The sequence below is a fragment of the Etheostoma spectabile genome, chromosome 22 (genome assembly GCF_008692095.1).
Source record: "Etheostoma spectabile isolate EspeVRDwgs_2016 chromosome 22, UIUC_Espe_1.0, whole genome shotgun sequence".
NCBI lineage: Eukaryota > Metazoa > Chordata > Actinopteri > Perciformes > Percidae > Etheostoma > Etheostoma spectabile.
Window position 1 is genome coordinate 18,233,200 of NC_045754.1, and position 23,284 is coordinate 18,256,483.

General features: G+C 40.7%; 1 protein-coding gene across 2 annotated transcripts in view; it reads left to right on the plus strand.

The window, feature by feature from the left end:
- mmp16a (matrix metallopeptidase 16a (membrane-inserted)) overlaps window positions 1–23,284 on the plus strand; it is a 92,550-nt gene that overhangs the window by 37,745 nt on the left and 31,521 nt on the right. For both annotated transcript variants that reach the window (XM_032503679.1, XM_032503678.1), the window contains one exon: window positions 21,116–21,277. In XM_032503679.1, coding sequence (XP_032359570.1) covers window positions 21,116–21,277 — 162 coding nt within the window. The remainder of the gene's footprint in view (window positions 1–21,115; window positions 21,278–23,284) is intronic.

The window sequence follows — 23,284 nt, forward strand, 5'->3', positions numbered from 1 at the left end:
ATGTCCAGGTTTTTCTTTCTTTTTTTTTTTACTGTGCACCATATGTATGCCCGTGCACACACACACACACACACACAGTGTTGTCATCACCACTGTCGCAGCCTTGGAGGAAGGAAAAGCAGCTGTCACTGAAGGCTATGATTCACCCCCTTCAACATTCACATACATACATACATACATACATGCATGCATGCTCTCTCTCTCTCTCTCTCTCTCTCTCTCTCTCGCAGTGCAATATTAAAACAGCCCAGCTACGGCCCACACTTCTGTGAAAGCATCCAATAATGCATGAAGTTCTAGAACGCACTCTAGCTGGCTTTCTTGCCAAATATGAGCATGCACTCGCTAAATCCTGACTGCTTGCCGTGGCGGGGGGGTGCTCTTATTCCTGCATGATGACTACTGTTACAGTGAGATGAATGTCTGATACAGCTTGAAGCTGCCCAGGCAATGTTTTCTGCTTGAGATACAGTATGTCCAAAATTCACACTTATGCCACAAAGTACTACAAATATGAGGTACTTTCATTTTGGTGCAATAGTAAAACCTCTGAGGCAGTGTGTGTCTATTTTGGCTGGCTAAAAATGGTTAAAAACCTGTAAGATAATAGTACTGCAATAGTAAGTATTAGTAATGGTACTACATATAGTTAAACACAGTCAAGTATCAGTATGTGCAACCAGTGTAGTATTTATCAGCTTAATACTGTTGTCACAAAATCCTTTGTGTTATGATATATCAATACTCTGGCTGCAGTCTTTCTTAGTCAGCAGTGCTTCCTTTTTCTTTTTTTATAATTATTCCTGCTTTTGTAAAAACTAAATACCAACCCATTTTTCATTTTTCAGACCAATATTGATGTCAATACTTAATACACAATATATTGAACCAACATAAACACATACCATATAAAAAAAACATTTTGTGGTTCCAATTGACTGGGAATGTCCTAGCTTCCATGTGCAAAGAGGCAAAGATGAAAAGCTCACATCTCCAAAATACATTCATTTTGATTAATGTATTTTAGAGACTAAGATGTAATCTAGATATTGTCTCAAAATCTCTGCCAGCAGAGATGATTCATTTTATTTATTTCCAATGCAACTAGGGATTTGTAATCCATCTATGATCCATCTCCTCCTGTAGCCATGCTTTGTACGGAACAGCTGGGAATGATGTAATGTGAGCTCAGGACACCACATGATGTCTGTCTGGCTTTTCTTTGCTCTTTCTTGTCTCTCTTTCTTTTTGTCTCCTTATCCTCCTTTTATTGAAAAGTTGCATCTACGCACTCACACACACACACAATCACACAGTGACACACACTAGAGATGAGCTCCTGTCAATTAAGATGCCCGTGTCTGTCATGCCTAATCCCCCTACGCCGTTGTCGAGAAGGATCGGTCCTCCCGGCGACCGTTGCCAGCATCGCACCGTAGAGGTTGTTGTTTTGGATGGTGACATCACTGATGCATACTGGTGGTTTAATCCCTGTCTTCATTGAGATAAACACTTGGACGTACACATGTTTGAGTACTCACACATACATTCTCTCTCTCTCTCTCTCCTCTCTCTCTCTCTCTCTCTCTCTCTCTCTCTCTCTCTCTCTCTCCTCTCTCTCTCTCTCTCTCTCTCTCTCTCTCTCTCTCTCTCTCTGACACACACACACAAACATACAAACGCAAGTACACAGTTTGTCTGATCTTTGTTAACGCTGCAACTCATACATCTGGGGCTAGAGGATTACTCAACAGTTAGATTCAGTGGGATTTTTTGCACACACAGCATAATGAGGTTCTTATTAGGATTAGCTAATGGTATTTTAGGGGAGACTTGGATACACAGTATACAGCGGCTGCTTTTTATATATATATATATTATATATATATATATATATATATATATATATATATATATATTTATGAGGCTTTTGTCATAGAGAAAATAACAACAAAACAGGCAGAAAAGCACACTAGAATTAATAAAGTAGTACTAATCTGAGGATTTCTTTTTTGCTAAACGTTGATTCCCACTGGAAACAAGTACAACAGTTTCTCAACGTGTTACATGTTGTAATTACACCTTAGAGTTGCAATTATCTGCTAGAACCCCGAGTATCTTCCTTGTGACTTACAGTATTGCTACTTCACATTCATCTAGACATGTGGCTGTAGCCAGTCATAACGTTTTAGCAAACCAGTCAGAATCCTAATCAATATAAGCACCTGGATTCATCTTCAGACTTTCTTAATCTTCAGTCTGGTCTTTTAATGTGATTGTGTGTCCCACTTTATGAACCAATAGATCTGCATATGAATTAACGTCTGTCATACAAACATCGGCTGTAGACACACTGTACATTTGTATATATTTGCAGTATTGCTTGCGTGTAGAGTTGAAATTATGAGCTTATTGATCTATTAAGCACCAGCTGAATTTTTTTTATTGTATTTTGTATTGCATTATTATATAATACTATAATAATTATTTCTGTTTAATCCTTTTAGTAATTTTCCGAGCACACTGCCTGCAATTGTAGGCCTACTGCTCCTACTACTAATTAAGGATATAGTTTTGTTTTTGTTTGTGACAGCAGCAGCAGTGTGATCTGAGCATTTTTATAGCGAAAGCTCTCTAGGGAAGTGAATCTCACATTCATCCGGAGTCAGACCTGTGTTACAGTGTTGCCTCTTATTCACACTACACAAGTGCTATGGTTGACGTAACTCTGTGATCACACCACATGTGCCAAACCCCTGCGCCAGAAGCTTTTATGTGCAACATATCATGCCTGAAAAAAGTTCAGAGCACCAGAGAATGAAGAGACATTTGGAGAAATCCCTTTCTATGAAGACTAACTGACAAATTTAACTATTTCCACCCTTTCTCCCTTCTTCCTTTCTCTTGTACACTACAAAGCCTTTAGTGCTGCTTTAACAATGCAGCTTTCCTTTGAGGAAAATGATTTGTTTAAGCAATATTTAAATGAACACACATTTCCAACAGTGGATTGGAGAAGCACTTTTGGTTTTGGAGAAACTATTTTATTCCATCACAATCAAACTGTGTTCATATCAGATTGGTCTTGTTAACGAAGTGGAACACATTTTGCACAACTGGCAGAAGAAGTAATTTATAATAAATTTAATTTATACTGTTTATTGATCCCCAGTGGGGAAATGAATCACTACAAACAGACCTGAAATACACACACACACATGCTCACCTATTCAAGCACAAATGGAGAGATGTCAGAGTGAGTGGGCTGCCAGTGCTAGACCAGCGCCCTAAGCGGTAAGGGTGTACGGTGCCTTGCTCAAAAGCACCTGTCAGTGCCCAGGAGGTACTCTCCAGCTACCAATCCACACTCCGTACTTTGGTCCATACATGGACTTGAACCAGCTACCCACCAGTTCCCAACCCAACTCCCTATGGACTGTGCTACTGCTACCCAAAGTAAATTGGACATCTACAACCTGGTAGTTGGCTGTGTACTGTAAACAAGAAAGATTTAACAAAATTGTGCAACATCCCGGAGGATTTGTGAACTTGTTTTTTTTTTTTGTATCCATGCTAGAGGTTGATAACAACACTGTTATATAATCTCAAACCTGTTGGTACCTTAGACTGATCAGTCCCATGTCTTTCCGTCTCCATATTTCCTTTTTCTATTTGAGCCGTCTAACGCTGTGTTTCCACAAGCAGCTGAAATAACGACAGAGCAGAGCGATTCAGTTCGTCCCCTATGAGAACAGCGGTACGATCCCCTTTAATAAAAAAATTTATAATTTTCCTATAGCTTACTTTATGATACGTCTTGGTATGACTACAGGAAAGTTAACAGCTAGCTTGGCGAAAGGTTGTCCATGCAGTTGGTACTCCTCCTGGGTTTTTATATTTATTTGTTTTAGTAGTAGTAGAACTGCAGTAACATTAGCACTGTAGCAATGACAACTTAGCTTGTTGCTAGTAACATATCGTTTTTTAAACTAAACTAAAAACAACTTTTTAAGCAGCAACCTGTGTGATTGGAGTAGAAAACTTACCAACCAGTTATGTTAGGTCAGATATAAAATTATAGAAAACACACAGTATATCAAAACCAACAACACATTGTCTGCTAAACACTCCGTCAGCATGTTGTTTTGGTGACACGATTCGTCTTGAAATCCGCTGCTCATGACCAAAACAAGCTTAAGAGGGATAAAGTCATGTATGAAAAAGAAACCCAATGACCGACATGGTCTGTCCTTGGATCCCTTTTTTGTTTGTACGTCCCTTTCTCTGTCTGTATAATTTTATCTTACACTGTGAGAATTCACACATTGTGTTAAGGATTGCACAGTGATAGCTGCAAGCTTATCTTTGCCAGGATGATGCACAGTGAGAGACAACAGGGAAGCAGTGCGTGGGGGTGGGTGATAAGACAATAACCCCATTGAGAGTGCAACATTCCTTGGGGCAAAACAGAGAGAAGTGGTCTTGAAACACCTATACAGTAGCTGCCCTACATTCCTTGACAGCTTGGCTTTAGAGACTGATGGATGAATAGCTGTGAGGGATCAATAGATGGAAGGAAGGATAGATGGATGCATGGAGGAATACACAAAGGACATTATAGGTCGTGATGGGGGAGGGGTTGGATCGGAAAATGATGCAGGAAGAGTGGGAAGATGAAGCTTGATTGGATGAAACATCGCGGAAAATGTTTCAACAAAGGTAAAATGGGGATGCAGAGTGCTGGAGGGCAGAAAGGAGAGGATTGTGGAGGGATTTAACAGGATGAGAGTAAAAAATTGGAACTGGAGATGGAGATGATTACATTGTCTTTTCATCAGAGCTCAACGTGCCACGACCACTTTTGAAAGGGAGTACATCTGCAGGATGCGTTTCTATTTGCCAGTTTTCCTGCAAAGAAGCAGGCACTCGTCCGTGCTTTATCACAAGGGCATCTTTGTGGGCTGAGGCCTCTGTGTTTTTCTTTGTGAAAAAAAATCAAAGCAATGTACACAGGAATAGATAAGACAGATTCCATTTTGACTTTCACTCACACTGGGGCTGATTGGATTTTGCTACAACAACAAAAAACAGCTTGGCACCTGGAAAAAAAACAAGTTTCGTCACTGCCACTGCATACCATGACTGTACACAAACAGCCAGTCTCACCCCAGGGTGACTTATAAGGCCTGGTATGCCTTCAAAGACCTCCAGCCTCCAGTCAGGAGGTAACTATGTAACATAACACAGCATGCGAGCCAGACCTACACACAGGAAATGAGAGATTCAAGGTCTTTATTATTTTTTTCACCCTTGCCCCCAAAATGAGCCAAAGAAGTTAAAAAACGGTCACCAGGAGGGGAAATATGCCAAGAATTTGAATATTTATGTTTCCAGGTATTGGGATTAGATAACGGGGGCTAAATTGGTTGGGGCACTCAACAACAGAAGTATGATTGGCTGAGGAAGGGGATGTTGGGGGAAGCGCTCAACGTTGATCAGCATCACCTGATTGATTGATGGTCGCGGGAGAAAGCTAGGCTCCCGGGCAACAATTGGCACAACGGTTTATCATAGACGTCCAATCCTGTAATTTGATTGTACATTCAAAGCAGCTTTTATTTTGAGTGATTTAACCAGCAGACAGTAAAAGAAGATCAATTTACCGCTTCTTAGCAGTGGACAGTGCAGCCTTTGTTATGTGGAGCAGACTCTGTCGATGCAGGGTACTGTCAGGAGAGAGAAAACAGAAGAATAGATAAGAGAGAGAGGAGAAAATCGGATGTCAGAGCAGGTAGAGTGAGGGATAAAGAGGAGAGGTTGTGGAGCATAGGAGCATATGGTGTCCTTGCAGGTTTATTTTTAGGTTGCTACTCCTACTGGGTGATGAAGAGGAAGCAGTCAACTCTTTTCCACCCTGTTTCTTTTTCTCTTTTTCGTTTGTTCCTCCCTCGTCACTCTCACACTCACACTGTCAATTTGGTTCAGTGGGCTTGGTTGGCATGTCGCTTGATGTGTTTCCAAAGCACTGTTTAAGCTGGTGAAATAATAATGAGTACAAAAAACACTGGCAGAAACGAGACCAAACCGATTCAGATATGTGGGTGACTGTTTATCTATAATAAAGCAATATAAATAAATAGAGAACCCCACTTTGTTTGCTTGATTTACTTCATGTTATTTCCTGCTTTCTGTCCATTTTTATGGCAGACAGGAACATATTTAACAGCCAGCTCTACCCCAGATGCAAGAGTAATTTCTCCTTGTTGTTGAGACCTTCAAATGCCAGTGTATATTATTCCAAAAGTTGGAAAGAATGTCTCTTTATGTTGGTTGGACAAGGTTTTAGGAAGTCCATCTTTCTACTGTCGGACTACGGTCATTCAGTCTGTACTTCGTCATGGTCTTTTTAAAGTTTTTTGTCTGGTTTTAAGGTCAGTTAATCTGGCGCTGCATGTTCTTCCAAGTGATGTATTTTTGTTTTTCTTCAGTTATAATTTGGTCTTATGTTCTGTGTCTTGTGTTTGGCTGAGGCTTGTGATGCCAACTGGTAACTTGTTTCTTTGTTCTTAACATGGCTTGATAATGTTAAGGAGTCAAGTCATTATTTGAGTCATTATTTTTGATGTGCCTCCAGATGTTTTTAAATGTCAGCGAAGTGGGAGTGAAGAAACTACAGCCTCATATCTCACTGAAACCTGAGTGCATTCCCATTAATATGCAGTATGTATCACAGTGTAATCTCAATGTTTTGTGGTGCTCTGCAATGCATTATTAGGTTTATTATTTTGTAACACCTCTGTCCTGAAATTCTTAGAAAAATATTTGTTAAAATAATGTGAAATGCATTAACTATTTTAAGTGGAATTCAGATTTAAATTGGTATTGGTATAAAATGAAAAACCAATAAATATAAAAGTGTAAACTTAGGTAGTGTTTTTCTATTTAATTCCCAGCTATGTAAAATTATACATAATTTACCTAATGTTACCTTTAACCTAGGTGTGTTACCTTTAATATAGAGAAGGTTCAGGTCTCATTAGTAAAAAAGAAGCGTGTTGTCTGCATAAAGGAGAATTTCCCTTCTCTGTTTTAAAGGGGCGGTTCAGGCCAAAGTCAACCATTTTTTTGCCTTCTCTCTATAATGGAACTAGATGGCAATCAGATTGTGGTGTTCTACGCCAAAAAAAAAGTGCATTTGAAGAACTCAACAACATGTCTCTTTCCAGAAATCATGACCTACACTCACCGGCCACTTTATTAGGTACCCCATGCTAGTAACGGGTTGGACCCCCTTTTGCCTTCAGAACTGCCTCAATTCTTCGTGGCATAGATTCAACAAGGTGCTGGAAGCATTCCTCAGGGAGTTTGGTCCATATTGACATGATGGCATCACACAGTTGCCGCAGATTTGTCGGCTGCACATCCATGATGCGAATCTCCCGTTCCACCACATCCCAAAGATGCTCTATTGGATTGAGATCTGGTGACTGTGGAGGCCATTTGAGTACAGCGAACTCATTGTCATGTTCAAGAAACCAGTCTGTGATGATTCCAGCTTATGACATGGCGCTTTATCCTGCTGAAAGTAGCCATCAGAAGTTGGGTACATTATGGTCATAAAGGGATGGACATGGTCAGCAACAATACTCAGGTAGGCTGTGGCGTTGCAACGATGCTCAATTGGTACCAAGGGGCCCAAAGAGTGCCAAGAAAATATTCCCCACACCATGACACCACCACCACCACCACTAGCCTGAACCGTTGATACAAGGCAGGATGGATCCATGCTTTCATGTTGTAGACGCCAAATTCTGACCCTACCATCCGACTGTCGCAGCAGAAATCGAGACTCATCAGACCAGGCAACGTTTTTTCCAATCTTCTATTGTCCAATTTCGATGAGCTTGTGCAAATTGTAGTCTCAGTTTCCTGTTCTTAGCTGAAAGGAGTGGCACCCGATGTGGTCTTCTGCTGCTGTAGCCCATCTGCCTCAAAGTTCGACGTACTGTGCGTTCAGAGATGCTCTTCTGCCCACCTTGGGTTGTAACGGGTGGTTATTTGAGTCACTGTTGCCCTTCTATCAGCTCGAACCAGTCTGGCCATTCTCCTCTGACCTCGGCATCAACAAGGCATTTCCGCCCACAGAACTGCCGCTCACTGGATGTTTTTCTTTTTCGGACCATTCTCTGTAAACCCTAGAGATGGTTGTGCGTGAAAATCCCAGTAGATTAGCAGTTTCTGAAATACTCAGACCAGCCCTTCTGGCACCAACAATCATGCCACGTTCAAAGTCACTCAAATCACCTTTCTTCCCCATACTGATGCTCGGTTTGAACTGCAGGAGATTCTCTTGACCATGTCTACATGCCTAAATGCACTGAGTTGCCGCCATGTGATTGGCTGCTTAGAAATTAAGTGTTAACGAGCAGTTGGACAGGTGTACCTAATAAAGTGGCCGGTGAGTGTAGTTACTCAAGGTAATCCACAGACCTGATTATGAGCATGTTCATGTAAGAACAATTTTCTTTCTAGAAAACTACATCTGGCAACCGTGGTTCCTCATGGTCCAACATTGCTATCTTAAATAGCTCTACAGGTAAGAGGAATATAATGTATATTTCCAAAGTATATTTTGGGATGAACTCTCTCTTAAATTAGACTATAATACTGACAGATCTAATCTTTTTTTCTCCAAACTCTTGCTCAATTAAATGGAAACAAAGTAAAAAAAAAAAAAAAAATTCTCCATTCTTTCAAGGTCGTTCAGCTTCTCAGAAAACCGTGTAGCGTGTTTTATAAAGATCTATAATCTGTTCTATGTCCTCCTTTCTCTATCTTTGTCCCTCTCTATCTCCCCCACTCTGCCGCTGCCTCGCTCTATCAGATGCTTTTTCTTACCACAGGAGCTGATCTTTATCTTTTACTGGGAGCATGTGTATATGTGCAAGTCCTGAGGACGTCCAGCATGGCTACATTTGGGCAGGCAGTAGGAATACTATTGATGGTTGGGTTACGGGAAGTAGAAGAGTTCATGGGAGGACACAGGCAGTAAAACAGCACAGAAAGAAAGACACACACACACACACACACACACACACACAACATTTCAAGGGTGCTGGAAAACCAACTACCTTGTAGGCAGTCTATCTCAAAGATGCAGTTGAACAGTTGACATTGCATGATGTAACACTATGATATGATACAGTGCAATAAAATGGATCAGTATAAGACACTACATGATCCAGTCCAGGACCATGATAAATATACTTGACGTAGTATGATTTACTGTACCACTTTAGATAATGTTTTGAAATATACAGCACATTGTATATCTGTGAGAGATGATAATACAAAGGGTTGTCACGATTCTCCAAATCCTCAATTCCAAATCAATAGAATTAATTCAGTTTTGATTCTAAGGTCACGGTTTGATTTGCAATTTTTACATTTTTTTTTTTTAAAGCACAGATGATATGCAATTTATAAACAACATAATGTAACAATAACGTATATATTTAGTCGATTGGAAACTTTGCAACTTGTCAATAAAGTAAAAAAAGAAGAAAAAAAAGCCCTACAATGCCGAGGCCGAGACAGCTGTCTTAAGCTGTCGGTGTACTAGCCGCACCCGAAGTGGCGCTCGCGAAGGTGATGTCAAAATGCCGTAGGTCTCGCTGGCGCGCCAGGATTTTCAATGCACTAGCAGAGGGCCCGCACCACTCTATTTTTTTCATCGGCGCGCTACAAAGCGGAAACAGGAAGCATGGACGAGCATGCAGACAACCAGATGCCAGGACTCTCAGACTGACTAGATGTCTCTCTTGTAAACTTACTGGTTTAAGAAGAGTTCTTTCATGGTGAATGAAAGGCTTTATCCGACGAAGTAGGTCATCGAATCGAATCGAAGCATTGACGGCAATGCTGCTGCCAGTTATGCCTTTTGTATACCTTTTTCTTCTTCTAGTCCGTAGAATTAGCAAGTCGGTAGCCTTTGCTCATTAGCGCTACCTCTGTTCAGGAGCAGACTGCAACTAGCGTTGCGACCACCATGTGTAAGTATGAATAGTTATGCCACTCTCATGACGTCACGTTTTCGGCGCCAGCTCGGCTGTGGCTACTGTAAAAAGGCCTTTAGCAGCTGAGCAGACAGAGAGCAGAGAGGGTGACTCTGCATTCTAATAACTTATATATTCCAATATATGCTCCTCTATTTAGGCTACAAAACGTGCATGCAGGCTGAAATTCAACCGTGTGGTTTTAACAGGATTAAGCTATAAGCAGAACGTGTGTGTTTTTTTTCCGCTTGGCAGAATGTGAAATGGGGGCGTGCAAGGCGACGTGGGCGGGTGCAGTCCCGTGGGTCTGCTCGCATCCATTTTGTGCGTTCATGTGATGTTTTAAAGAAGGACCCTTGAAGTGTTTGGGCTGGTAAGTTGATGTACCCCCAAAAAAAATATCCGCTGAAAGTTTCTTTAGCCATGTAAAGTCTCTGGGAAAAGTCTTTCTGGGTCAGAGACGTGACATGGCAGTATTGATGATTCCTTTTTTTTAATTCGAAATTCGAGAGTGTGACTTAATTTCAAATTGTGACCCTCCCTTTATAATACATAAAGCTCAGTATGTTCAAGGAGTAGCAGCATGTTTTGTTCCCTGGGTAACCTGTAATTGGTGGAGGTTGTTGGGGCCGTGCATGGTTGTACATGGCCTGACAGGACAAGTGAAGAGATGATTAAGGGAAGGAAAAGCTACTGCCATCTTTGCTGCTTTTGAGTAAATATACAAAAACCATATTATCTATCATTGAAACTTGACTTAATCCTTTAAGGTTTAAGGGCATTTTTACATAAATGTACCTTTTTAAGGTATTTGTTCAGAACAAACTCATTTTTCCGTATAGTGATGCCAATTCTTTTCGAGAGCAATGTGTAGAGAGAGAATTTGTCGCTAAAGATGAAACGTTGATGTTGGCTTTTCGAAATTCCTCAAATCTCTTTTGCTGATACAAGTTGTTTCAGTGCTTGAAATAAGTTTACCAAAGTCTTAGGTTATATATGATTTAAAATAGTAAATAAATGTTTGAAATTTTGTAATATCGCTTTTTGAGTAGGAGTTTTGTCAAACATCGTTTGGATGCATCGGTGCGTCTTTCGTTCTCAGTGGGTTAAATAATACAGCAAATCTCATGTATTATTTGCTAGAATTATATAAATGTTTGTAAGTGCAAGGAGGAGCCTCACATATTTTAGAAACCCTTGTCTTCACTCATCATCCACCACTATTTTAGAACCAAACCCACACAATTAGAGGCATCCGTATTATAAGAGACCAGTACTGAGAAGCCTAGCACCCTGTACCTGTGTCGGAAAATCTGTTGGTTTGCTGTATAGTAAATACATAGAGACAAACAGCTTAATGGTGCAAATCTGGAGCTAGGGATTTCAGACTTTGCAGCACTGGCAGGTGGTGACTTGAGGGGTGAGGTGCAGCAATTGTTTTTGTGGCAGAAAGCCACAGAGTGTCAGGGAAATGGGGTTTTAAATGTTGAGTAATATTAGCTGTGACACTAACACAGGTGTGAGATAATGGCTACAAAGTGTTCACTTACATACTAGTGTTTGGATTTGGTAGATACGGCACCTTTAATAGCTTCTTTATTGTGCGCCAAAATATCTTTGGTGGTTAACACACCCTGTTAGTTTAATTTCCAGCTATGAATATTACTTCTAAGAGAGATAATTGCTCTCCCACTTTGCACAAAAGAAATTAAATGAAGAGAAAGAAAGCAGAGATAGCACCCTGCGTTCCTGCCCACCAGGCTGCCACTAGAAATAGATGGCCGCCTACTGACAGCAGCATCAACTTCCACGTGGGCGGCAGTACTCTCTTCCGCCCCCACATATGAATACACACACACACACACACACACACACACACATGCACATATACACGCGCACAAATAAATCGCGCACCCGGGGAGGCTTGCCCTCCCACTAGTCAGTCAGATGCTTTCATAATCTTGTACCCATAGTCCTTTGCAAACAAAAAGTGTAAATAGCCCTGCCTCGTTCTAAGAACACACATTTTATCGCTTTGAGGAAAGCCACTTGTGTCTTTAGTGATGTGTGATCCATTTTTGTATTGAAAGGATTAAATAACAATGTTAATTTTAATTTTAATTTTTTATGCATTGACAGAATCGAGACCCACTGAGCAGCTCATACTTCTAATATATTTTGTTCCTATTTAAATCATTAAGTGAAAATGTGTTTGCTTTATTTATTTTTTAACCTACTTACTTACTTCCGGCTAGAAAATCTGTGACACATCCACAAAGGCAGCATCTGTCTGTAAATATCAGATTTATAGTTCTGCATTCTAGAAGAACGGCTTACCTAACAATGGTCCTTTTGATCGAGTCATAAAAGCAAGGAGGGGAAACAGTTTAAAAGCAGTGAACACTTTCTCTTACTGCACAAAAACTAACAGATAACTAGAAATGGCTGCATTTTCTAAACAAAATGTGTATGCTCACAGTTGAAAAGTTTGAATTAGTCTTGAAACGATGAAGGATGACGTTTTTGTTGAAGCGACAGTTGATATGCGACAAGTGAAAGAAATTTGAAATGTCAGCAAAAACAAAAGTGCTCACAAAAGTTGAGGTGTAAACGCTGAGGGAAGTTGAAGTATCAGTTGGGGTGAAAGTGCTGAAAGGAGTTAGAGACTCTGTTGAAGTTCAAGCACTGTGAGGAGTTGAAATGTCAGCCGGAGTGTCGGGGATAAGTTTAGCTGGAAGTGTCAGTGGAAGTCATGATAGAAATTGGTGCCAATTCAAGGGCATGAACTGAAAATGAATGGCTTCGGCTAAAGTATAAGCACTGAAAGCAGTTACAGCAATTACAGCTTTAAAATGTACTATTCTTTTAAATGTCTGGGTAAAAAATTCAAATCCTTTTTCCATTGTCCACAATATATGTATTACTAAAGTGCAGTTTCTCTCCTTGACCACTCATAAAAAAAAACAGCCCATACCTTAGAAACCGTATGACAGGAAATGTCATTGATTTTGAAACCTTGACTTTTTCAGTCCGCGGCATACCTTGAAACCGGTAACCTGCCCATGCCTAGTTAAAACGTCATTTGATGTGCCAGTGGTAAAACTACTTAAAATGGCAGCTGCAGTGGAAGCACTGAAAACAGTTGCAACTTCAACTTTGTAGCAAGTATTGACGCAAAAAAGTTGGCAACTGTGGAAAAGCAGTGAACATTTTCCTCTTTCCCCAACAAAGTATGTAGCAAACCAGGCGTTTGTACAAGTTGAGGAGTTATTGGTCAGTGGTAATCACTTGTTTGCTGAACTGAGCAGAGTATCTTAAAGACCCAAGGAGGAAGGTATGTTTACCTTGACCATATAAAAAGTGTATTTGGGCTATATTTTTTTGGCCTTAGGGGTGTTGTAGTTTTTTTTAAAATTCTGTCACCATTATCGCAGTCTGATACAAGCTGAGTTGAGAATGTTTTCTCCAGCATTTTTGTGGTGAAGTAAAATTACTGTTGGGTTTTTTATGTGTCCATAGGACCAGCTGCAGATATGTGTGCGAACCATTGCTTGTGAATGCATTATCAATGATTAATGATCACAATGAAAATGTACACACATCCCTGTCTCGCTCACAGGTGCGGCACAGAGATAAACATGACAAGAATAAAGGATGTCCTTTTCTTGGCGGCACTGTTTTCCTCCTTTTCTGCTGGTTTATTTACCTCAATTCCACCGGAACGGCCAATATTTGGATCCCTGGCAATGTTCCACACAGAATTTCAGTCTGTAGCAATCTCTGTAAATAAATAATTACTCCAGTGTACGTATGTTGCTCCCATCAGCCGGGGTTTTGTTCTCTGACAAGCTTGTGAGAATTAAGTGTAATAGATTCAACAGCAGTTGCTCAACCAATGTCAACAGCCTAGAGCGAGGGGAACACAGAGAGAGAGGGCCGGCAAATAGGGAGGGGATAGAAGAAGAGGGAAGTGGAGAAAGCAAATGGAGCAACAGACTGTTTATAGAATAGTGGTGTACAATGGATAGTGCATGGTACTGACACTAACACTGCGTTGTTGACCGCTAACAGTAGGGATACACCGCTTGGCTTTGGGTACCGGCTAATTCCAAGTACCTACCAAGCTGCAACTTCCGGGCCTGGAAAGTGAAGCCAGTGCCTTAAACCTTCATTCTATCTCATTTCCAATCAGTGGGCGACTCCACAGGTTCCAAAAAAGAAGCCTGTTTCTATAGTATCTAATGAGTTTATGGCCTTAATCGCTACTTTCAAGTCTTGTTCAATACGGCATTATGTTCATTTTGTAAGTGATGGTCCCCCCTTTTTTTGGATTGATTATAAAGCGGGGCATGCTTCAGGGCGTGGCTAAACATCAATGCTTTCAGCATAGACTTTGACCCTCACACTGTGTGTTTTCACTCAAAAGTAATTGGAACATTCTGGTCGCTTAAAAATGTCTGCGATGGATGAGTCACCCCAGAAGGGTTGAAAATCTGCGACGTTCCCTCTTTAGTGGTTTGCGCCATTGAAGCCATACAGAACACTGGCTTAGATGCGTCATCCGCCCCTGCTCCGCCCTTTGTGTCCAGTTTATCCCATCCAGTGGATGACACTGGATGGGATAAAACACAGATAGAAATTCCGTCACGGAACGAAAATTTCAAAAGGAGAAAATACTGGCATTAGCCTTGTTATCAGAAAAGATGGTATTTCAACTAAGCATGTTTCCTTATTATCTGATGACGCATTGGGGTAATTTTTGGATTTTCTTGGTACCCAATCCTAGTCATTACTGGTATTTTTCAAATATCATGGTGTGAAGGGTTGGAATTTCAACGAACTTTACCAATTTTACCAATTAGTCTTTTTTGTAGACTTTATTTGTAGACTGAGTATTGGTGGCAGGGCAAATACATTATCTACTAACAATGTTTTAATCTGCAATTATGAGCGCAATAAACCAGAAAGGAATTACATTTTGACTCCAACTTGGTTCCTGGAATTTCACGTGTGAAAAGCTTGGTGCTGATTTCCTGCACTTTTGTCGTTTGTTTAGTGTTTTTTGTTAGTGTACTGCTGCTGTGACGTGAATTTCCTTCCGGGGATGAATGAAGTGTTTATCTATCTATTTTTGTCTTGTAAGTTGATTTGGTGAAATGTACCAATGGGAACACTGTGTGTTTCTGTTTTGTCTTGTGAGAGTAAGAAGAGTAGAAGCAGACAGTGTGAAAGTGAATCGAGCCAAATGCAGCCATTGTACTTTAGCTGTATTCTTCCCAATGATCACTCTGTCAAGTCGGCCACATAGCTGTGTTTTGACAGCCAGCCGAGCCGTGTGTGCCCAGGGCCCTCTGAGCCAGGCACTGAACCACTGGGCTGAGATTCTCTGGCAGCGTGTCAGTACAACACAGCACTCCTAGGTGGCTGTGCCCTCACCTCTCTGCACCTTGTCTTTCTTTTCCTTCTCACTTTACATATCTCCAGCTTCCTTCAGGATGAAGTTTACTCTGATTTCTGATGACGTAGCAGCTCAGAGGAAAAAAACATCCAGTGTCGGTTTGTGAACTTCACCTAAACTAGTGGATAACAGCTGATTTCCTTCCTTTTCATTTTCCTGCTCTCCGCTGTTGAGCGCTCAGCCGGTGTCAGGGACAGTGCACCACCTACTTCACATCTTAGCTTTTTTAAAACCATCTTTTAATTAAGACTGGCTGAACAATTTTCACGTTAGAACTGTTTTAGGTAAGGTGTGACCCTTCCATTCAATGTTTCTGAGATTCTGCATGAACAATTTGTACAACCCTATTGCACTTCTGTGAAATAGGGTTGATTTCCATCACAGGGCTGTGGGGGAGCATCAGAAGAAAAGGTTAGTAACCTCTGCCCATATAGTGGTACTATTAACCCCTTTTTGCATTTACTTGATCATGCAGCGCAAGGTTTTCCAAGACCATTACTGAAAATGCAGTGTCAACCGCCCAGGGAGTTGTGAGAGTTGAACAATGGGAAACCTTTGAGGTCCTCTGGGACAGAGAGAGTGCTTATGCTTGCTTAGACTTGGATGGAAAAAAAACAGCAATGAGACAACATTAGTAACAGTCGTGGCAGCTGTATTTATGTATTAAAGAAAGGGTGGAGTAAAAATGGTCAGTCTCTGCTGGGCATCCTTATCTGTAGAACAGGAAGTTGTTATAGATTTGTTTGTGGGCTTTTTCTAAACAAATATGTGCATCCAAAAGCTGAGGGAAAAAAACAAGTGCCAACAAGTGGACAGCCTACCGGTCAGCCATGCTTTTAGCTGACATCAGTTGTCATGTATTGAGTGAACCACGGGCGCTTAGTTAAACGGTAAGGAAGCAGAGAGGGTTACAGGCCCCCGGAGGCCTGCGCTGACAACCTGAGCTATTATTGCAATTGAACAGCGGTGTCCAGGGCCACATATCTGATTTGTGGGCCAGCGTGTGTTTGTCTCTGTGTGTTTACATCTGAAACTCAGTATTCTCATGTCACATGTGCCCTCAGCCAGCAGATGGGCTGTAGCAGCAGTGGCACGTGCAGGGAGCCTGTAAATTATGGAGGAAGAGCAGGTAGAGGAGTTTCTGGTTTCTAATCACAACCCCTGTTTACTTTATTGCAACTCTATGGGAAAAGACAGGGAGAACTACTTCTCATCATAAATCTCCATGGACTCTCCTCCTCCACCTCTTCCACTTTATCTTCCCTTCTTTTTTTTCTACTTCTTGGCTGCACTATCTCATTAGCAGCAACCTTGACCTACCCTAAAGAGTCGGCAGACTGCTGCCACGAGCTGCCACTATGATCATTGCCCACTTAACATGGGGAAAAACTAATTTAACTTATTTTTTCATCAAATGTAGCTTTTATGAATGCATTAAATTATTTGGATGTCTTCCTATTATGCTAAATTCTTGCTCAAACCAGCAAATGGTATAGACAAGAATGAGCTATAGTATGCTAAAATATGCTAAAAATATAGGACGTTTCCCCTACTTCCAAAAAGACTGTTACCCTCAATTGGGTTATCACACAGTAATGTATTTCATCTCCAGGCATTGTTTTCTTCAACTGCATCCTGCTGTTGAAGCCCTCTCGCTTTATTTTCTGAGGTTCAGCCACTGGCAGGAAGGTGATGTTACAAATAACAGGGTCAAAGGTTACTGTTGTGTAATTCATCATCCCCATCGTTTGTGATTGCAGGAACATTGGAACATCTCGCAAGATAACAAATAGTCCCGAGCCTTATCGTTTTCCTCTCCTTAGTTTTTCCCCCTTCTCTTTATCATCCTGTGTTTTCCCCCAATATTTCCTCACGCAGCTATCACTCCAAATGCCCTTTCTTTTCATTTTACCTCGCCTTTTTTTTTTATCTCTTTATGTATCTACTCATTTGTGTCTTTGTCTCCCACTCATCTCTTCCTCCTTCCCGTAACTTTGTCTCTCACCTTCATCTTGCTTCTTTTCTCTTCTTGTACACCATGCCCTCGCATTACCTTTTTGTCTCTTTCATCCGTTGCTGTCTGCCTTATACTAAGGATGTAAATCAACAATACAATATTTGCTGATGTCACAAAGTCTGATACGATACCATGTCTATTTGATTCAATTCGGGGGCCTGCGACTGATACTGATGATGATACTACCGGCCTATTTAACACAATCAGTTCCATTTATATATATTTACAAAAAGCAACTAAAATAGGATTTGACAGTTTCATTACTGAGCTCTTTCAGAAATTTAAATAAAAAACAAACCACCCTGTTAATAAAAAGAACAAGTAGGAAATTTCAAAATAAAGGCGCATCCTAAAGATGACAATATGTATTGATATTTTAAACTTTGTATTAATAATATCGGATCATTAAGGTTTGAATCAATACATCGATCCAGATCAATGCATCGTTACACCTCTACCTCATACCGTCTCTCTCCACTTTCTACCGTCCCCTGTGTAGGCTCTGGATACACCCTGTCCATCCAGCTGATAATTAGCCAGGCAGTATAAACCTCCTTGGCTTTGTTCGTGGCCCCTGGGGCACACAGGACGTCCCTGTCCACTACAGCGGGACTTACAGATCAAATGGAAACAAAGTGACAACGCTAACATTAAATGGCCCGAGGAGGAAGAAAGGCTGACTCAAGATTGAGGGAAAGAACAAGACGGAGATGGAAAAAGACAGACATGTCCATCACTTTCCTCGTGTAGCTGATGTGACCAGAGCATCTGTAGTTGCAGGACCTGCACTGGCTCAGTACTACTGCATGTGTCTGCATGTTGAATGAGAAACATTTTGCTTCTGTGGTTTAATGATACCAAAATGATTCATATCCCAAATAATGCATATTTATTTGTAGATGGGTGCTATAATTTTTCTTATTGATAACATTCATTAAAGGTATTATTTGTTATGCATTAATGCATTAAAAGCCATGGCAGTCCATTTGTGATTAGAGCATAACACAGCGGTATGAACTCCATTCACATTCCAAACACACTGACGAACTGTGTAGGCTCACTATGATGACATGCACAGTTCTTGTGAGTTATTACCAGTTATATAGTGCATTAAAATTATGGAGTCCTATTGTATGTACATCTTAGCAATTGTATATACTAGAAACTCAAATTAAAATCTCCAAATACTTAATCTTGCACTGATGTTTAGGGGTTTGAGTCCTCACTGGTCTCAATTCAATTATGATTATCCGGTCAATGTGATTGATACGATTCGATATCCCGAACCCCCCATTTTTTTGCAGCTGCTCTTAAAAGGCACTTCCCGATGTAGTGGAGTCTGAACACGGCAAACAAAAGGCACAAACAAACAAAAAAAGCAGCAAAAGAAAAATGAACAAGCAACATCAGTAGGCAATAATGCATTATGGTCTGTCACTGCATAGATGCAGAATCATCCACCTCCAAAACGCAATGCATCAATGCAATGATTCATTTCAACCCCCCGACTGACGCGTAGTTTATCATCATTTGTTATTGGTTACAATATTTACTGTAATATATTGACATCTAATGCAGAAGTGTTGAAAGCCTCCATTCACTTCCATTACATCTATAACTCAGCCAATACATTAGGGTCAATGAGATTTTATAAAAGTCATTCAAAAAGGATTCCAGTCAGCATCAGTGCACACAGCACTCACACGCATTTTCCTTCAGGGAATGCTTTTGTAGTTGAATGTGTTGACAGACACGTCTACCATTTTATAAAAAAAGAAAAAGAAAAAAAAATTCTGTACAATAATTGCACTAGCTTCTGTACCACAATTAATTTGACAATGCTATTTTGATGTTTAAAACTGCTCCATTGCACAATGTTAGTCCCCTGCTCCCACTGCCACCATAGGAAATGGCCTGAAGACGGGGTGACCCTGTTTCCTCCAGAAGCGATTGCTAATTCACTGAGCCCTTTCTTTCTTCTCTTTATCTCCCTTCCCTTCTGCGCCACCCTTCATTTGCTATAAACTCTTATCTCCAGACACTTCAATATTACAACCTTGCATACATTTTGTCTCAGTTTCTGTACTTTTACTATCCATCTACTTTCATTGCAAGCGTTTGGCTGAAGAGTAGTGCTTTTTCAGTCTGTCTGTCCTTTTACACCCCTGCAATGAAGTCCTTTACATCAACCTTATTAAAGACTCGCTGACATTTATACAGTCAAATATCAAAATAGGCAATTTCTCTGTGGTAGTCTGGCCCGTAAATTCTTATGCATTTTACTGTACCTGCTAAGAAGTGATCTGGATCGCTGTCTGTATCTGCTGATGCGTTATTCATGTGACAGATTTGCAGCAGATAAGTGCCTCACACTAGTACAAATTGCAATGAATAAGTGATGCTCTATTTCATTCCCGGCGAGTCTCTCAGTGTGATAAGAAAGAGAGGGAAAGGTAAAACTTAAGAGAGATGGCACCGGGGAGAGTATCGGAGAAACAAACCTTGAAATAGAGGATTTTAGATCTTGTGCAAAACATTTGACTAGTTCAATTCTAAATTCCTGTTTAAAAAAAAAAAAAAAAGTGTCTGGTGATTTTAATGCCTTCATAGTTTTCCATAACGTTTTATTCATGAAAGAGTACATTTATTCTGAGATGTCTCATTGGAATCACATTAATAGCTTCCCAAAGACAGCCAGTGGGCTATTATAAATTCTACATAAGACATAGAAGTCTAACCCTAATTATATGCCCATGTGTTTCTCAACAATGATGACGAGTTTCTTTATGAGTTGGATCCGACAAATTGGCCAAACATCAGAGAGGAGGAGTGTTTTTTGTTGTTGTTTTGGTAGCCAGTGACGTAAGTTGAAGAACTTGAATGGGACACGGAGGGGCGGCTTTAAATCCCAAATATCCAAAGCTAATACATTTGGGATTGGGTGGATGTTTGGCTGTCAGCAACAGAGGGCTTCGGAGTCAAAAGGTCAACCAAGTGTAGTCATCGGCTTACCACAGCTCCAGACTAATTACACAGCGCTGGATTTGGTGTGTGTGTGTGTGTGTGTGGTGTGTGTGTGTGTGTGTGTGTGTGTGTGTGTGTGTGTGTGTGTGGGTGTGTGTGTGTGTGTGTGTGTGTGTGTGTGTGTGGTGTGTGTGTGTGTGTGTGTTTTGTGTGTGTGTGTGTGTGTGTGTGTGTGTGTGTGTGTGTGTGTGTGTGTGTGTAAAGCCTGTGTAATATTCCCATAAGTGCCTGTGGCTCGCTACCTAATCCACTCATGGGTGCTAAATCGTGGATTATCTATGCTCACACACACACATTCACATATGTTTGGATACATATTATACCGAGGAGGACCGCACATTTTACTGTCAAACCATGAACTAGCCTGAAACTTTTCCCTGTTTATTTAAATCAGGCAGTACAAAACTTTATTTTGAAGGAGCCACACTGGCACAGCCAACCAGAACAGGTGCAACTTGTGAGCGATATACAAAGTGCTACAAACTAATTTACAGTGGAGCAAAGCAATGACAGACTGCTCTCTCTTTTTTCTCTGTCTCTCCTCTCCCCTTCTGTTTGCAGGTAACGATTTGTTCCTGGTGGCGGTCCACGAGCTTGGCCACGCGCTGGGCCTCGAACACTCCAACGACCCCACAGCCATCATGGCTCCTTTCTACCAGTACATGGACACTGACAATTTCAAACTGCCCATGGACGACCTGCTGGGCATCCAGAAGATTTATGGTAAGCCTCCTGGCTTCATTCAGACGTACAGATTACCTATCAGTCTAGTTAAGGTCTTATTTTAGTTCACCAAAAGTTGAACTTTAACCAAAATAAAACCTTATATCGAATCCGCAAATTATTTTTGGTGTTCAATTGAAATAAATTGGTTTCACAGCACCCATTTATTTCTTGTGTGCGAGCCTGACATTTGTCATCATAACTGGAATAATGTATTTTCTATGTTTTTCTAACCCAGTTATAGCACAAGATCACTTTGATAACCAGATAAAGCACAGATCTGAGATCAAGACTTTAATTTAAGATCAAAGGAGGCGAACGCTCTTCTTCAGAGCACCTACACATTTTCTTATGGACACACATCTGGTGCTGATTGCTGATTGCTGTGCTTTGTTGCTGTGCTTCTGATGTAGCTCCGGGGGCTGGTGTTTAGGAAGTGTGAAATTCAATTTGACTGTAACAGATTTATGTAAGCATCAGTGTAGTCTTTATTATGACACTCTCAGAGTTGTATTAGTGTTACATCATGGCGGATGTTGCTAAGACCTCAATTTTAGACGTGTGCTTTTTTTTCTCAATGTAATTTGTTGTGGAGGAACCCATCGTTTTTAGATTCATGAATTTTGTACATCCACGTTGTCGCCCTCCACCTCCGTTTGACATCCAAGTTCAAAAACAACTTTGTGGGAAGTGACAGAATTGCCCCATACAGCTGTTGAGGCTGTAAACCAGTCACACTCTGCTGAGATAACTACGGTCTGTCACATGAATGGCTACAAACACACACACACACACACACACACACACACACACAAAAGAACCTGCCATCTGCTTACATGGTCAGGGCTTGTCCCTCTGGGAGTGACAGACCTGGGCAAGCGATCAAATCTCTCCTCATCCCTCTCTCTTTAACTCCTCTCCACTGCCGCCCCTCCCTCCTCCTCGCTGTTGTACCAAGAGTTGAAGGGCAGGACAAGTGATGGCAGCTCGTCTCACAGTCTATTTTTTTTTTTCCAGTAGTAGTTGGCCTCCTTTTCTTCCTTGTGGCAACAGCGACGTGAAGGCTAAACAGGGACAGTTTAGATGAATTAGAGGGTGGCGGCGTCAAGGTTGAATAACACCAGATGTGAATGGGTTTCCAATAAAGAGACGTATAGTGGAATGTGAAGAGAATTATGGGTGAGGTGAGTAAGCCAAGGAGTAAGAGATTTACAAAGAAAGGTGGTGTAGGAGTGTAAATGGGAAGGAGGTGTTGCATTTTATGGCTTTGATTTGCAGTCAGTGGGAGCCAGTCAGGAATTGTGGGAAGAAAAAGTCTGACAAGGGTAGGATGCGCTTGATGTCGAGGATTTTGGACATCCAGCTGTTTCTTACCTTAAGGTCCTAGTAGGAGAAGAAACAGCTGCTGGTTGCATATATTCATCAGATTCCTTTTTACTAAGCCATAATCATTTATTGTGGATAATTAATAGACAAAACTTCACTGGATATGTATTGGATTCAAAACAAATGAAAATTGTTAGCAACCTGCAAGTAATTATAAATAATGAAGACAGATCATATATAAAACATAAAAGCGGAATTATTCTGTTTTTTGCTTTGTTTTGTTTTTAAAGAGAATAGCTTACTTCCTGTTTACACAAGCAGCACTCCAAATATCACATCATTTTGATAATTACACTGAACTTCCTCTCAGCACCTAGATATACAAAAGGCCAATAATCAGTAATTTTGCACTTTGGCTGCATAGTACATTAGTAAAGAATCTAATAGTACACCAAACCAAATTTATAAATGTGTTTGAGTATGTAACACACTGCACCATTCTGGAACAAATATTAATCCCGATTTTTTTAGAATTTATACAACTATTTTCTGCTACGATTTTTTTCTCCCAAAGTGTAATGTATATTGCACACGTGAACCATGACAAAACAAAACAAATTGGCAGTACCAAACATAGATTATTTTTGGCACCTATAGCACATTGTGCATCACCACAAGCCT